Raw genomic sequence first — 16425 nt, 5'->3', positions numbered from 1 at the left:
GTTTGGAAGGAGGCGGGCTGTTTTCTTGGGATCATTTTGAGCCGATGTGGTTGTTTAACATCTTAGCTGCCGACGCTAATGTAAGATTTACTTTAATTTTTGGAGTAAAACTCAAATTTTAGGTTTTAACTTAAGGAAACTAATGAAAATAGTTTGAAAATTTTGAGTTTAACAATAAAAACAAAATAAATGGTAAAGTGAATAGTACCAGGATTGACTTTTTAGTGTTAAAATGTGGTTTTTTTTGTTAAAATGTTTATAAAATTAAATTAGGATAGTCTGCATAATTTTTTTTCTTTTCAAATGTTACTTTAAGAAAAAAAATTATCCTAAATTTATTCTTTAATAATCTTTGACTAAAAATTTAAGCCAGAAGGTTTGTAGGAGAAAAACTATTTCTGGGTTAAAACCTAAATTTTTTGAGTTAAAAATTGTAAGTTTTAATCCAATAATTGAAGATGGTCTAACTATTTGATTACGCGTAATTTTCAATAAAATTTATCCTTCGATAAAAAAAATGCTCTGTTGTTTGGAAGATGGCTCAATAAGCATATGTATAAGCTAGCCCAAGGCATACATATTGTTACAGATTTTACCTAGAGTGCTTGACATGGGATTCCCTTGGCGTACGTCCCTGTTGTTGGTTGATTAGGGTTTAGGAGGCCACAAGAAAATGAGACGTGCTGTAAAACTATTTCGAGGTAATTGTAGTAATGATCCTCAACTTTAACTTAATTGGAGCTTTGATTCCTGAACTAAAAATCCGTGAGTATTGGTTCTTGAACTTGTTATAATGTGGAACAATGTTCCTTTTAACAAACTCTATTAGAACTTCCATTCAAAATAAAAGGTTTAAAACAAAAAAAAATTGAATGAAAGTTCTAACATAGTTATAACAAGTTTAAGGACCAATACCTACGAATATCTAGCTTAAAGACTAAAGCTGTAATTGCGCCAAAGTTCATAGACTTTTGCTCTAATTTTCTCAAAATTCTTTTTTGATTCTTTGAAAACATGCATGGAAAAGATATTGAGTGATGAAAAGTTGTAACTTGTCAATGTGAAGACACTGGATTTTCTTGGGCGGGACGAGAAAGATAAGGAGACAGTTGTTGAATATGCCACAAGGAAACCACGATTTCTAATGCTCCTATAGATTTGTTGTCAAACGCGTTGATAGACCCTGAAACATGACAAGTCAGTAGTCACTTGATTGAGTAGGGATTTAAATTACAATAATGATTGATGAATGTGAAATTTGTATGAACACTTATTTGTTTGTCAACCCTAGCAAGCTTATCAAATTATTGTGTTGAAATTGAATTTTAAAGTTAATTTTTTTAAAAAAAATTTCATTTATGATAAAATACAATATGATTTCATTAAAAACCATGAATAGGCTACTCAGTACAAAGGATGAAGAGATCCTCCTCAATCAATTATATCACAAATCAATGAGGGGGTTTCATCAAACCAAGTACAATCACCTCCTTAGAGGGCAAAACGAGCAAGCCTATGGGCAACAAAGTTAGTTTGATGACGAACATGGGACACAATAGCTTCAATGACCAAGTGCAATAAGGATTTGGCATCTTCAATGATAGGTCCGGTAGTAGACATATTCATAGAAGACTCCTTTAATGCGTAAGTGATCTGAAGCGAATCACTTTCCAACAAAATATTTTGAAAATCCCTTTCGATCGCCATCAAAAGACCCTCTCTAGTTGCAAGTGCTTCAATGTGAATAGAAGAGAAGATATCCCCAAATCTTCTACTCGCAGCAGCCACACAAGTTCCATGTGCATCCCGAAATATCAACCCCACACCACCCAGATTAGTCTTCTCGCACCAGGCTCCATCCACATTAAGTTTGAGCCTCCCGGGTGGAGGACAAGACCATTTAGGATCAAAGCCTACACAGCAACATGGGAGTTGGTGTTGTTACGCACTTTATGTTTTGTTTTGGTGTTTATTTTATAAGTTAGGACTCAAAAACACACACATATACCCACTCAATAGTACAAAGATTGCAACCACAAAGGTTATGTAGCTATTGAATGGTAACAAAACAGATCGAGGGTAAGAGGTTTCAGTCGGTATAATTGAAGAGGTCAAAAGAAAGAAACAGTTTTTTTTTTTGTGTGGAAGGAAATGGTAATTTATTGTCGTAAACAAAGGTATATCAATTGGTCCATTTACAAAGTGAAGTACTAATCAAAGATATGAACCAGCTAAGCAACAAATAAAGAGCCAATACAAGGATTTAAGCCCAAAACAAAAGAACAAACTCTAGAAATCCTAACTACTCCTCTATCACAAGAACCGCTGCCACCATTGTAGCAAGTAAGGAATAGGCAAAGAACAAGCCTCGACAAGACATCTGTAGAAGATGGGATTGGAGTTTCATACTTGAGCCAACCTACGTCATTCTCAATCGATCAAGGAAAAGAACCACCATAGACTTGAATCCACAAATGTGGTAAGGACTGGGATGAGAATCAACAACAATATAAGGCAAAGAGAGAGTAAAATTTGATAAATCTAGGGCTTGAGATCTGAGGTAAGAAGCAAAACAAGTGCTAAGGAGATGAGGTGGATGTGGCAAGGATGAAAGAAAGTGGTGGAGGAAGATGAAAATCTATAGATCAAGAAAGAGAGAAAGGAAAAACATAAACTAGAAGAAAATACAAGATGCGCATACCACCCAAATTTGAGACAACTATTCAAAAAAACTAAGATAGAAGCTCATATAGCTTTAGACAAAATGCTCAAGAAAAAGAGGAATTGCCGCTGACCCCAACTGAAGCAGACAACGAGTCTGAGGCGAAGTGAAGCAGGTGTTGGAGACGGGATTAACAATCCTCTCCTTTTGGGGGAGGGGAGTCTCGTGAAGGCCGCGTAGCAAAGGATTTAGTCTACTAGAGTTCGACTTAATCCCATTAAAGTCGGTCTCTTTCTCGTACCAAAACGAACTAGTAACCCACTCCAGTCTAGTAAAACTTAGTAAGGCCAAACAAACGTGCCCATATATTTTGAATGAAACTTCAAAACAAAAACAAAAACAAAAAAACGGAAAAAGAAATCAAAACGCCGTCGTTCATTCTTATTCCTCTCCCAAACGAACCTACTCTCCCTCGTTCATTCCACACAACGATTCCCAAGGCCAACCGGCAAAATCAATTTCCCTCGCCGTCCATCCCCTCCCCCAACAATTGTAACAGCGGATTAACATCTGCAGATTGAGATCGACAACTCCATATTCGACGCTAGAATTGCCAATCGACCCGACGAGGTCAGATCTTCGAAGCCACTAACGCAAATTGGTAAAGATGAGCTTGGGATGGAGGATTTGAAGCCAAAAAATGGAGGGGTTAGAAGTAGATTTGAAGCCCATATTCGGGCAGCCCAGGGTGGAGGGGCCGGCTAATGCTTTGACTCCGCCGCGGCAGTTCCTGTTCCACGTCCATGGCTCCACCGCTGGTCCTGCGCACCTCAGAATCCATGTCACCGATTTCCACTCCAGTCACTGGGAGGCCGTGCGCTCCGTCTCCCAGCTCGACGATCTGGTATTTCTTCTCCCAAAATTTTCTAATTTATTTATTGATGTATGTATGTATGTAAATTGAAATTGGTGAGTTGCAGAGGGACAGCATTGGCATAGGGGGGTCTTGGTCAGAGTTCATAGAATATCTTGTTGCTTCCCTAAAGTCTCAAGACGTAAAGCTTGCTTTCGATGATGGTACATACTATATACCCTTTTCTTTTTTAATAATGAAATGAATCATTCACCATTCCATTCCTGCAATACTACTGCTGCTACTACTACTAGAGGCCGGTGTCATTTTTGTTTCCTTTTTCCAATCATTTGGAATCATTAAATTACTAGAGTGAATTATGAGTTTTTCTACCTTTATATGCGGTGCCGGATTTTATGTGTTCCTAATTTAATAGCAAAGAATGGTGAGGCTTTAGGAGCATGCTGTTGTTTTACCGGGGCCGGGATTTTACGCAAATCTCTAATTGGTTTATGACATTTCTTGGTCCTGACTCTGCTTGAGTAGTCGTAACTTTTATAGACATGATAACGGTTTATTCTTCAACTTCAATGTATTTGAAAGAAGTCCTGAACAAATAGTTTTTTTACCTGGTTTTGCTTGAAAATGAGGAAGCTTGAGAGTGGAATTCAGACTTCCATTTAGCTTGAGGGGAATTAGTCATTCTCAATGTGAAAAAGGGAAAACCCCTAATTTGATTATTGAGTGTTCAAAGTCTAATTTAAGATGACTTAACACATGTATGGCATAATTATTCACAACTCAGCAGTAACTCTCTTGAACTCGCATGTTTTACTTATTAGTTGTTACTCGTATTAACCCTAGTGCAATTACGTAGCTCTTTGAATGATAATTATTCTTGTAATGTTTTGGAGTCTCTACCAAAAGCTCTTCTTTATTGGTATTAAGCTCAATATGGCGACCATACGTGTATCCCTTTCCCCTTCCGTTATTCAAATATGTTCAATTGATTAAAAGTATTTTTGTAGGAACGTTGATATAACTAATGGAATGTTTAGAGTAGCCCCATTACCCCACCAAGCACCCAAGGGGCAACCAGAAAACGCCTCCCGTCCAAAAAACAACACACCCCCCCCCCCCCCCCCCCCCAAATCTCTCTCATTTGTACATTTAAGGTGAGTCCCATCTCTATGAAAGATTTGTTCAGTAAATGTGGTCCATGTAGTCGTACTCGGTTTGTTAGCTGTACAAATTTTATTTTTTACCATTGAATTGTATAATCATTTGAGTTGTGCTAGCAACAGATTCTAGCTCAGGCGCTCCATCAGTCCAAAGCTTTTGGTCAAGTCACGTGTCCAACTTCGTCCAACTTCTTAGTTTCCTTTTGTTTGCTTGTTTTGAAGACTGCCTTTTCTATGTAATTAGGATGTTGCCACTGAACTTCATATTTATTTTCGACAATTAAATAAATTAAAAATTCAAATAAAAAGGGAAAGGCATACCACTGACTCACAGAATTTTAGCCCACCATCACCCCCACCCCCACCACCCCACCATACCAACCACCCCAAAAACTGAATCCTTCGAATAGTTAATCATCCATCACCATCAAATTAATCACTTCTAGCACCGCTCTAATTATATATGCTGACTGAACCATCCAGCCTTAAAAAAATGATGCTAACTTGAACAAGCTATAAAAAATTCTTGACACTTTGAAAAGTTTTTTATTTTAATGTTTTGGATGGACGAGTAAATTTTTGAGCTGTTTTTTCTTAGGAATAAAAGCTGTGTATGTTAACAACATACACAATCTTATATCTGCAACAGCATGTAGATGTATAAACTTTGATAAGGGAAATATGCTCAATGCTTACGTAGACTCTGTTATGTGTATTTCAGGTTGTGCACATGTAAAATTAGTTGCTCAAAAATCAAAAGGAATGCCTCGAATTTCCATTTCTCTCACAAAACTTGTGGGTACTGCTGCTAGTGAGGCTATTGCAAATCTATCTCTTCAGCTTTTCGGAGAATTTAAAAACCTCCATGAGTCTTACGTGGAAGGTTGTCCTCTCAATATCCTACAGCAGAAGGCTGCATTCTCATTTTCTTGCCTACTTTGAGTTTTTCTGAATTGGCTATTACACCTTCTATACTTACTGCATCACGTTTATTTTTTCAGACATTATTGTGTATCTTAAATCCCTTGTTTGTGCATCTCTGCTTGATTTGTTCACTTGTTATTTATCTTCTTCTTGTGCTGGAATTGATTGTACTTCTTTCTCATTGTGCTTCAGAACAACAGCGCTCTGTTGAATTGTCAAAAGTGATATCAGCAGAAAAGGTAGGCCTCCCTGCTGCACTCTATTATTATTTAAAGCATTTATTCTGTGTCTTCACACATTCTGGGACACGGAAAAATGTCAATACTATACTGAATTATGTGTCTACATATTCCTACACGGAAGAATATTTGGCATGTTCCCGGTGCTGGAGCCAAGAATTTATCTTAATGGGAGCATGACAATAAAGCTCTCAAATATTGATTGTTCTCGTATACTTTCAGCATGGTTCTGTCCTTAGAGTTGCTCCTCTTCCTGACTATACACTTTCATAGGTGAAATACTGAGTGACACTGTAGCAAACCAGCCAATAATGAATAGTTCGTTTTTCCAGTTGGAGTTTGTGGTTACTCTATGGTTTCAGGATTACGTTTATGTACCGTACATCATTTTTATTCATTGTTAATGTGCACTTTATCCAGATTTTTTATTCTCTGTCCACTAATTTATCTTTTAGTTATCACCAGTCCATTATTTACCTAAATTTGTTTCTTGTATCTGTTAGGAAAAAAATGCTAGTATTCAGAGTCAACTGGAACAGTATACAAGAAGGCAAAAGTTACAAAGGATTAATTCCTCAGATAGAACAGATGCTTCTGGACTATTCAGCAATGGTGTAAATAATTCTCCAGGTGTGATTTAATTGTTTCTGACTAAAGCATTTGCCGTTTTGGTAAAGTGAGAAGTTCCAAGTTTCCCAAACAATGCAATTTGTGCGTGCGCATTTTCATATTAGTAAGACAATAGAAAAGAAAAATTAAATTGTTGATCATGTTGCTGGTTCTTGATAAATATGTAGGTCAGCTTCTAAATATCTTCTTCTGTGCTTGTTTGCATTGTTGATTGCTTTCCATGTAGCCATGAGTTCAGGTTTTATTATGTTCAGTCTTAGAGCAAAATATGCAAGAAGAAATGAAAAAGATAAGTAAGTTTAGAAGTTAAGCTGCGTCTGTGTGCGACATCATTCAGAGTGCATGGTAACTATGTGGGATTTAGTACATTTCTTAACTATGTTAGCCAATATTATTCAGTAATCGACAGAGCTCAATCGAGTCTCAAATTTTTACTTTTGAGCATATATTCTTGTTGAGTAATTATATTTATTTTGTTGTCGTCGTTCTTTTTCCTCTATTCCCTGCTTACAGTTATTGGGATTCATCTCACGCAATTTTGTATTATCATCGTGTATCAACTGAACATCTCTATGTTATTGTGACAGAGAAACGAGCAGCTCGTGATGCCAACTCAGCAACTGCCAATCGGGTTGTGCCTGCATATCGTAGGTAAGTTTGTCTCTCGAACACACATCAATCCCTTCTTTCTAAATTTACTGTTATATATTTACCATATATACGAGAACAATCAAGTGAGTGCTCCGGTTCGCTTCACATGAATAACAAATTTATTCTTAACAGGGCAAAAGTAAGAGGTGCTGTTCTGCAGGATACAGAAGATGAACACAAGTGAGTGCTCCGGTTAGCTGACAATTTGTTGAGCGCCCGGTTCTGTAAAAATGCATATTAAGAGTGAGTTTGTTTGTTTGGTTTCTACTTGTAAATTCAACAGTTGAGAGTTGAATAGTTTCAAGGAAAGGTTATGTTTTGTAGCATTCAGTTTAATTGATTTATTGTTAAGTCATAACATCACGTCGGGTGGCACAGCAGAACAATCACGCACACTATCCCTCAAGTCCATTTTAATTGATCACAACCAATCTCATCTAACCCACCAAAAGGGGCCAGGGTTAAGTTTCATAATGGGTTAGTCATAATAATTTGGTTCAAATTCGTTTTTTGCGAGAATTGAACTTAAAACATCGGTAAAATGAAATGGAACCAGATGGATTTATTTTCATGGACAGAATGAGATAAGAGTTATGCTTCTTGCGATGGCTGGTTGGCTCCACCAACTCTGTGCTGGTGGTGGCGGTGGCGGTGGCCGCTGCTGCGGGTGACCGTTATAGTAGGTTTCTTCGCTTTTTGCTTGTGGCCATTTTGGTTGCGTGGGCCTCCTCTTTACTTGGGTTGAGATTAATGGTTAGGCTTAAAGTAAGCAGTATTGTCTACTTCAGTATGGAAAAGGATCATTGCCGAATCATTTTTCTGGAGATCTCGGAGATCTTATGATTGTGATCGTTCATCGTATATTGTGCGGTTAGAAATTATTTAAAATTTAAAATTAAATATAAATAGTACCTAACGAAAACTAACCGTACGATATAAGATGAATGGTCAAGATCACGGGATCCACAGGAAAGGGATTTGGCAATGATCCTTTTCTTTAGTATGAATAGACAAATTGGACCCTACGTCTTTTTTTACAATAAAGAAAGGGATTCGGCAATGATCCTTTTCTTTAGTATGAATAGACAAATTGGACCCTACGTCTTTTTTTACAATAAAATACTCTTATGTGATCCAGTCCTTCAATGAATTATGAATAATGCTAGGCAAAGGGACCCCCCCGGGGGGGGGGGGGGTGGTGTGTGGTGATGGTATTTCTAGGTCTAATGGTCCTCACCTCTATGGTGGAGGGTAGGCGCCTTGCACTCGACCATTGCCGAAGAGCTAATATCGCTTAATCTTTTTCCAGTGAACTTAAAAAAAAGTATGAGAAATGCTAAGAAGACTCTCAAAGTGAGACTCTCCATGGACTATTCTAGCTCATACTTTAACGTTATTTCTCGTGCCAATATAATATAACATTGTTCCAAAAACATGAGGTGGCAGAAAGTCCATGGAGAGTCAATTTTAAGAGAGTCTCCTAAAGATTTCTCTACAAGTAAATATAATTACAAGGATCCCTACAACATAGCTGATCGGTACAAAATAAGTAGTAATCAACCCATCATACCTTTCCTTATTAACGTTGATTGAAGGCCAACGAAGGAAAAATATCATAGGAATCTCAACACTCTCACTTAAATTCCAAGGCAAATTTGGATGGATCCAAGACCACCCAAATGTCCCGCAAGAGGGAACACTCTTTTGGTGGAGTCATCGCCATTCCCTTTTATCAAAACAAGTTTCGATAATGGCTATAAAATATGCAACCCTTCAATTAATAAACGATATAAGTTTGGCTTCTTAAGATTGTCAAGGAGTTCTTTCTTGATATACTTTTGTGAAAGATTTATGAAACTTCGTCTTTATGATCAACACAATCCATGTTATAATTACTATGTAAAGATCATAACTACAAAAAAAAAATTAATTTAAAATCAACTATTGCAACTATCCGACCATTTGTTTTTATATCATTCGATCAGTAAACGATTTCTTATTGATTTTTTGCATAAATAATATGTAAAAAGCGATATAATAAATATGAACAATTCCGATCATACACATAAAAAATCATGAATCGATAACAAAGCATCTTGAAGTGAATTCATCATCCATTAATGAGACAAGTGAGTTTGTTAAAAAAGCATGACCATGTTGTCATTTTCCATCTTGTTCTTCCCACCATGAAAGGCAATGGCAAGTGTGAGCCATATTTTATGCGAATTCAACGAAGTTGAACCGTATTGGAATAAAAATTGTCAGCCCACTGTGTATTCAATTCTAGTTCATGAAAAATTTAACTCAAAACTTCCGTTGCAGTGTAGTGGTGGGTTGTAATTGTCCTTATGATTAAGATTTTTCTTTTCCACTCACTGCGTTTAACAAATTCTAGAAAATGAAACTCCGTCATTTCAATTTCCGTCATTTTAAAATTCTTTAGTAATCATAAACTTCCTCGACCAAACAAAGTGTTAAAAAATAATATAAAACTGAATGGATCCAGTTAGTCCTTAAATAACCCAGAAAGAAAACAAAAATAATAATCTGAGAAAATAATAATGATACCACATAAGATTAGAAATCAACCAAGTTTATTTCATCGACGTAAAAATTCAATCAAATATTTCTACAAAATATTAGTAGCAACTTCAACTAAACAGATAATGTAATTTCAGTATCTATGGAAAACTGGACTTTGAAGAAGTCACAAGCTGCTTATTTTCAAAGCAAACTAAGATCCTACCAACCAATAACTTCACCAAATATTTGCTTCTAGATCTCATCAACCCCACTGATTCTTTCTGTTTGGAAATCAAACACGACACGTTACATGTTGCGCGGAGGTTTAGTTCCACCGGTTGAGTCTCCGGCTGTTGGGTTCAGCACCGAGTCGCTGGCAAGAGAACTGTTCCCGCCTCCCTCTTGAGCCACAACTGGGATCTTAACTGCCGCTCTTTCCATCTCCTTCTCGAGCTCTTCCTCCTGTCGCAGTGCAGTGAACTGTTTGTCTAGGGAACTGGCTGCTGCCAGCCATGCAAGAACAATCACCAGTAGTACTCCCCCGAGGTAAGGTGTTGAGTTGGCGAGTGATCCGAAGGTTAAAATCATAAACTGCTGAATCAGAGCACCACCAGACTTCCCCAATGGGTTGCAGACAACATCAATGGCCGCCTTTCCTTTAACCTACAGCAAGAATTTAACAAGGAATGTAAACACAAAAGGCCTCAAAAGGAAACTCAAATTAGAAAACTCGAACTTTTCCCGGATTAATGTGATTAACAAATGACAGAAACCTCCCCTCTACAAAGATAAGATCCATAATTCAATTCGCCTGTCTTAACTGGTAGGTGAAACAAACAAATAGAAACAGCAATAGATGACACCATTCGCAAAGCCAAATTCTAAACCGCAAGTAAGAGTAAGAGTCCAAACCTTGGTGTCCTCATCCAAGGGAATGTATGCCATTTCTTTGCATGGGTCAAACAAGCTGTACTTGGCACTCTTGCTGAAAATGTTTTGCAGCGCACCCACATATACTGCTGCAAGAAGAGGAGTCATCCCGAGGCTTGCAATAGCCGGTGAAAGTGGGCCACCGAACAATATCAAAGAGAAGAAACCAACTCCAGTGAGAAGTAGCACTGTGGGTGTGATCTTTGCAGCAACTCCCCATCCATACTTTTCGAATATAACTTGGCTGAGCAACATCATTGTGAACGTTGCTATTCCGGTGGCAGTTGAGAAGTCGCCCATGAAAGAAGAGTACTCATTTGGGCTTGGAAACTGCACGAGTAGAGTAGCAGGAGAGAGAGAGGCCAATTAGTAAACAATAAAATAGGCAAAGATCATGTCAATTGGGTTACAGTATACCTGAGCTTTGAGCTTCGATTTCCATGTAACCTCCACAACGTTGATACTGATACCATATGCAACCACCAAAGTGGCAAGATCACGGATGTATGGTGAAGACACCAAAAATTTCAAACTCTCCATTGTCCCCATCTTTGGCTTCTCCTGCGAAGTAAATGAGAGTTAAAAAAGATGCATCAGGTCCAAATATAGGGTTTTGAATTCACAGATATATTCATATTTTCGGAATTCCTTCTGAATAGTTTAGAAAAATTAAAACTGGGGACAATGGTGTCCCTTCATAACAAATGAGGCGTCATTCAACTAATATAAAACTTCCATCCATGCCATAAGAGTTATTACCAATACAATGAGAAACAAACATAACTTCATGAAGATTTAAAAGAAAAAAAAAATGGCTCTAATACATTTCGGAATCATTCAAGCACTTAATAACCAAAATTAAGAAAATAGAAAACAACTAAACAAGTGACCGGAATATGTACAAGATAGTAAACAATAAGATGTTACTTTTTCAACATGGTGCTCATAAACAGAAGAGACCTAATGTCAGGACCAAAAATAACAGATTCATGCAGATGCGACAAAAAGATATTACCTTCTTCTTCTTGCTACGGGTGGGAAGGGGAACGTAAGCGTTTACCCACCAGTATAGGCCACAGATAGCGAACCCCAACATCACCACAATGCTCATCATCCCCCTTAAGGACATAGCCCAGCCATCAACTCCAGGACCCAAATTTTGCCTCAGTTTAGAGAAATACTTCACCGTTCTGCCTGAGAAAATTAAAGCAACATTCGCTCCCAATCCAAAAAGAGGGTAGAACCTCTTTGCTTCCTCAACAGTAGTTATCTGCACAAAATGCATGTAATATTTAGTTATTTACAGTTCCCGTCAATAACAGTGATGCAGACCTCAAATTTTGACCAAGGAAAACTTCGACAGTATCCCATAAGCATCCATATCTTGTTATACAACTCAAACAGGGTTGTTGCAAAATAAAATGTAAGATGAAAAAACAAATTCCGATACAAATCACAGGATATAAACATGCTTTGAAAGCCAGAACCCTTGAGCAGAAAGTTAGTTCTTGTTCAATATGCTGTGCCAAATAGCAGATAAAGACATCCAAAAAGGAATCTAGCATATTTTGCCTGCTTATTAAATAAAACAAGCTTCCAACTGACACATCGTACAGACATATATCATAGATTGTGCTCACATAATTCCCCGATCCTATACAAATATATACAAAACTATGATGTACAGCAGAAAATAATCATCAAACAATCATCAATTCATCCCAGAATTATATTCTTGGTAAGATAAGATTATGTCAGCGAAATTACCTGATTGGCAAAACCCCAGAAAAGCACAGAAATCACCACACTCCCCCACAATTCAGCCATGACATAGAACAAACAAAAGCTCCAAATCCTCAAAATTGCAAGAGGACCGAGGAATCTCGGGCCGAGAACGTTGAGAAGGCTATCAGCAAGGGCTTCAGGGTGGATATAGCCGCTGAGCGGATACAGGACGAATCCAAACGCCCCGAAAAAGGCGATAAAGGGAAGAATAACAGAGTAGAAGAGAGCCTTTTTGGACAAAACATTAGAGAGTTTTGTGTAGAGCAGCATAAACCCAACAGCCATAGGAAGATTCACCCAAGTCTTCAAAAATGGTATAATTTCTGCACTGCTCCCTTTGGCTGTCACAACCAACACATCCTTTGTGTCCCTGAGGATTGTGTAATTGAACAAAATACAAAAGAACATCAACCCAAGTGGGATGATTTTCTTGAAAGTCACAGTCTCAATCCCAAAGACCTTGGGCTTCTCAGGTTCCCCAAATGCTGGCTGCCCATCACCTGGTGAAGCAGCAGCTGCAGCCTCAGCCCTGCAGATGAACAAGTTCCTCTCTTTTGGGACAACCCCATGATTCTTTGGGACAAAGCTTGGAAATTTCTGGAACCCATTGGAGGATAGAGAAAACCCAGCTGGGGTTTTGGGTTTTGTGGAGAAAAATCTGTGCTTTAATCCCAAAGAAGATTGAAAAACCCTGGTTCTGGGGTTTGAGGGAAGAGAGAGAAGCCCTTTGGTTTGTAGGACACCCTCCATGTCTCCCTTCTCTTAGGCACCTACAGGAAAATACACGGGTATGTTTTCTCAGGAGAAGAACATGAAGAGAGAGAGAGAGATAAGGGGAGGAAGAGGGGGGAGAGATAATGCGGCTGGCTCAAGGAAAAAGATTTTCAGAGAAGTGTTAAAGGGCAGATACAAATATATATATTTTTTTTATGAAAAATGAAAAATGAAAAAAAATACAAATTTAAGTGCAGATTTTTTTTTTTCCAAGTTTGGAAGATTAAATTAAAAAGTTGGGCTTTGTAACCTGTGAATCATAACCAGAAAGATAAATCTCCCTCGATGAAGAAGAAGACAGAAAATTAAATTAAAATGTAAGTGACGTTTAACTCTTGAATTATAATGTCAGTTGAAATTTACTATTCAACTTTTTTTTTTTTTTTTTTTTTTTTTTTTTTTTTTTTGTAAATTAATTCTCTAAACTTTCAAAAATTGCCCAATTAAATCTCTTGCCATCAAATTTTAACTGATCATTCATGTCAAATTGAAGGACAAATCATCCAGACAATTAGACACCAACTTGTCTTTGCGGGTGGGGAGGGGAGTTAGGAATCGTTGTTATCAAATTTTTTTCTTTTATTACTTATTATTCTTTAATTTTATTAATTTGGGAATTAGATTTAAGAAAAGTTAATAAAAAAAATTAGATAAAATCTCGTCAAATCTGAAGTGAATTGCCAACTTTGAAAAGTTTAAATCTTTAATTTATGAATAAGTCAATTTTAATTGACATTAAAGTTCAAGGTGTCAAACGACATTTTACTCAAATTAAATTAAGCAGAGATGAGTGAGAATGGTCAAATGAGATTGCGAGAGGAGGCTAATTCGGAAAATTGAATTGGTAAGAGACACAATCAGGGGTTGATGGAAAGCCAACAAGATTCTCTCTGGATCCTTTTGGTGAAGATTTTGACGATTCGTAAATCGTGTTCGTTCATCATATATCATGCAATCAATCTTTGTCAGGTACTGTTTGTATTTAATTTTAAATAAAATTATTAAAAATCTCTAATCGTACGATAAACGAATATGATTTACAGATCTCTAAAATCCTCACAAAAAGCATCTAACCTGAATTCGGATTCGACGGAAGGGAATCCCCAAAAGAGGCAAAAGAATAATTCTTGTGGCAAAGTGCATTGACCAAAATGCACCCATCTTGTGGCTAACAAAAACCCCCCTTGAATGGGACAAGATAAAGATGAGCACTTTGCCCTTGAGATATTTTATTTACTTTTTGATACTTGGAGTTGGAGTTGAGGCACTCAGGCTTCATGGCATGTGAAAGTTACATGTGCGGTTGAAAATTTGTCATTCAATTGGACTTCTGACATTACTAGGGTTTTTGCTTTGGCATAGACCATTTTTTCTAATAATATGACCGTATTTTGTGTCAGAATATTCATACTCCTTGTATGTTATTTATACGGCAGATGCTTAACTGTTGGATCATCGTTGATTAATTAAAAAGAGTTTTAACGAAAAACATGCAGTACTGTTTATTTTAACGAAAAATCATATTTTTATACTAAAAAGTCAATCCTGGTACTATTCATTTTATCCTTTATTTTGTCCTTATCGTTAAAACTCAAAGTTTTCAAATATTTTTCATTAGTTTTTCTTTAATTAAATGGTTAAAATTTTGAAGCAGAGGATGCACAGGAGCATAGTAGAAAGTTTTATGTTAGAGCTGATAGGTTCAATTACAAAGGACATTACTAATCAAAGTTATATTAAGGTCACATTTGTTATGCAAGAATACTAACATGAAAAGTGAATTGGTTTCCATTCCATCCAAATTTGTTGTTCGGTTCTTTTTTTTTTTTTTTTCTTTTTCTTTTTCTTTTTTTAATATTTCTATTGGTTGGAGTCAATTATGTTACAGTTGAATTGCACTACATACAGGTAAATAGAAGGTTTGAACTCAAGACGCACTATATTAAAGAAGAAGACCATATTTATTAAAGCAATACACCACTTGTAGATAGGTTCACTTGTAACATTTTTTTATTGTCCCTGTACTTGTTACATGTATCTTGGGAGCAATAATTCAGTGCCAAAAACAATAGATTTGTCCAAGTAGGGATAGAGGAAAGAGCTCACCAAGATCGGACAAGGATTGTTTGCCCTCCCACTTCCGGTGCCCTCTCGTGCCCTCCTGTTTTGTGTGGTCAACGGTTAAGCCACGTCAACATTTTATATTGTTTTTTTATAGAGATAATAAGATAAAAATAAATAGTAATACAAAATGTTGATGTGGTTTAACCGTGACTACACAAACAGTAGGGCACGGGAATGCACGGGAAGTGGGAGGGCAGACAATCCTTGTCCAACAGGATCAACTCTTAGAAGGGTGTATTCAATTAGGAGTTTAAAGAATTTTAAAAGAGTTTACAAATTTATATTTATTCAATCAAGATCTTAAATGAATCCATAGAGGTTCATGAGTATTCGATCAAGATCTAAAAAAGTTTATAAACTTCGTAGCAATCTGAGTGTATTCATTTCGAATTTTGGAGTAGTTCATAAAACTCTGTATGTATTCAATTAGAATTTGATTTTAAAGCTTTTTAAAAAATGAAGAATTTTAATGAATTTGAAGAGATGTTATAGTGCTTTTTAAGCTTTAGGAAATCGGGCTCCAACCTTCCTTAATTGATAATTAAAATAATCCATTATAACCCATAAAACTGACATTTCCTTGTTTTCCCACTATTACAAAACACACGAAATAAAATTTTCCTTTCTCATCCTCTAAGAAAAGCCAAAACTCCAAATTTATTGAGAGAAAAAAAACAAAAACCGAAGAGGGAAAAGAAAGAACTAAAACACTGGCAATTCAAAAGGATATGCGAACAACTACAACACGAGTCGAGGAAACACCTAAGAAGAAAAGCATGCTAGCTTCAAGGAAGGACATTCAATCCAAGAAGTGTCCACTTCATAAAAATATGCAAGTTATCTGGAGAAGGCTTTTGGTCCATGGAAATCAATTTACTTCTAATAATACCTCTGTGGAGAAGGCTTATGTTATTCTTCTCCTTCCACGGATGATAAATAACAACAGCCAGACAAGCCGTAGGGACCATTGAGAAGAAGCCAATCCAATGAAATTATGCCAAGGTAGCCTAAGCCAAATGATACTATAATTTTAACGTGTGATTTCTCATCCCATTGTGCTTCTATTTATAGTAGTAGGAAAGTAAATTCCTTATCCTTTAGGTATATTACAATATAATCATGGTACTATCTAAAAGATATGGTAGAATC

At 36.7% G+C, this 16425-nt stretch overlaps 2 protein-coding genes across 2 annotated transcripts; one reads left to right on the top strand and one right to left on the bottom strand.

The window, feature by feature from the left end:
- The first annotated feature begins 3170 nt into the window (after positions 1–3170).
- Positions 3171–7503, top strand: LOC137708242 (uncharacterized). Its single transcript, XM_068447277.1, has 7 exons — positions 3171–3566; positions 3643–3739; positions 5418–5579; positions 5813–5859; positions 6363–6489; positions 7077–7140; positions 7273–7503. Exons 1-7 carry the CDS (start codon positions 3363–3365, stop codon positions 7322–7324), a joined length of 753 nt encoding a protein of 250 aa, XP_068303378.1. The 5' UTR covers positions 3171–3362; the 3' UTR covers positions 7325–7503.
- Positions 7504–9685: 2182 nt separating this feature from the next.
- On the bottom strand, positions 9686–13283 carry LOC137707955 (plastidic ATP/ADP-transporter-like). Its single transcript, XM_068446906.1, has 5 exons — positions 12361–13283; positions 11609–11863; positions 11011–11154; positions 10576–10923; positions 9686–10326 (listed from the first exon to the last, which is right to left on the bottom strand). Exons 1-5 carry the CDS (start codon positions 13126–13128, stop codon positions 9970–9972), a joined length of 1872 nt encoding a protein of 623 aa, XP_068303007.1. The 5' UTR covers positions 13129–13283; the 3' UTR covers positions 9686–9969.
- Positions 13284–16425: the final 3142 nt, after the last annotated feature.

Source organism: Pyrus communis, chromosome 11, assembly GCF_963583255.1.
Source record: "Pyrus communis chromosome 11, drPyrComm1.1, whole genome shotgun sequence".
NCBI lineage: Eukaryota > Viridiplantae > Streptophyta > Magnoliopsida > Rosales > Rosaceae > Pyrus > Pyrus communis.
The sequence above is the reverse complement of the archived record's forward strand: the minus strand, read 5'-3'. Positions and strand labels throughout refer to the sequence as shown.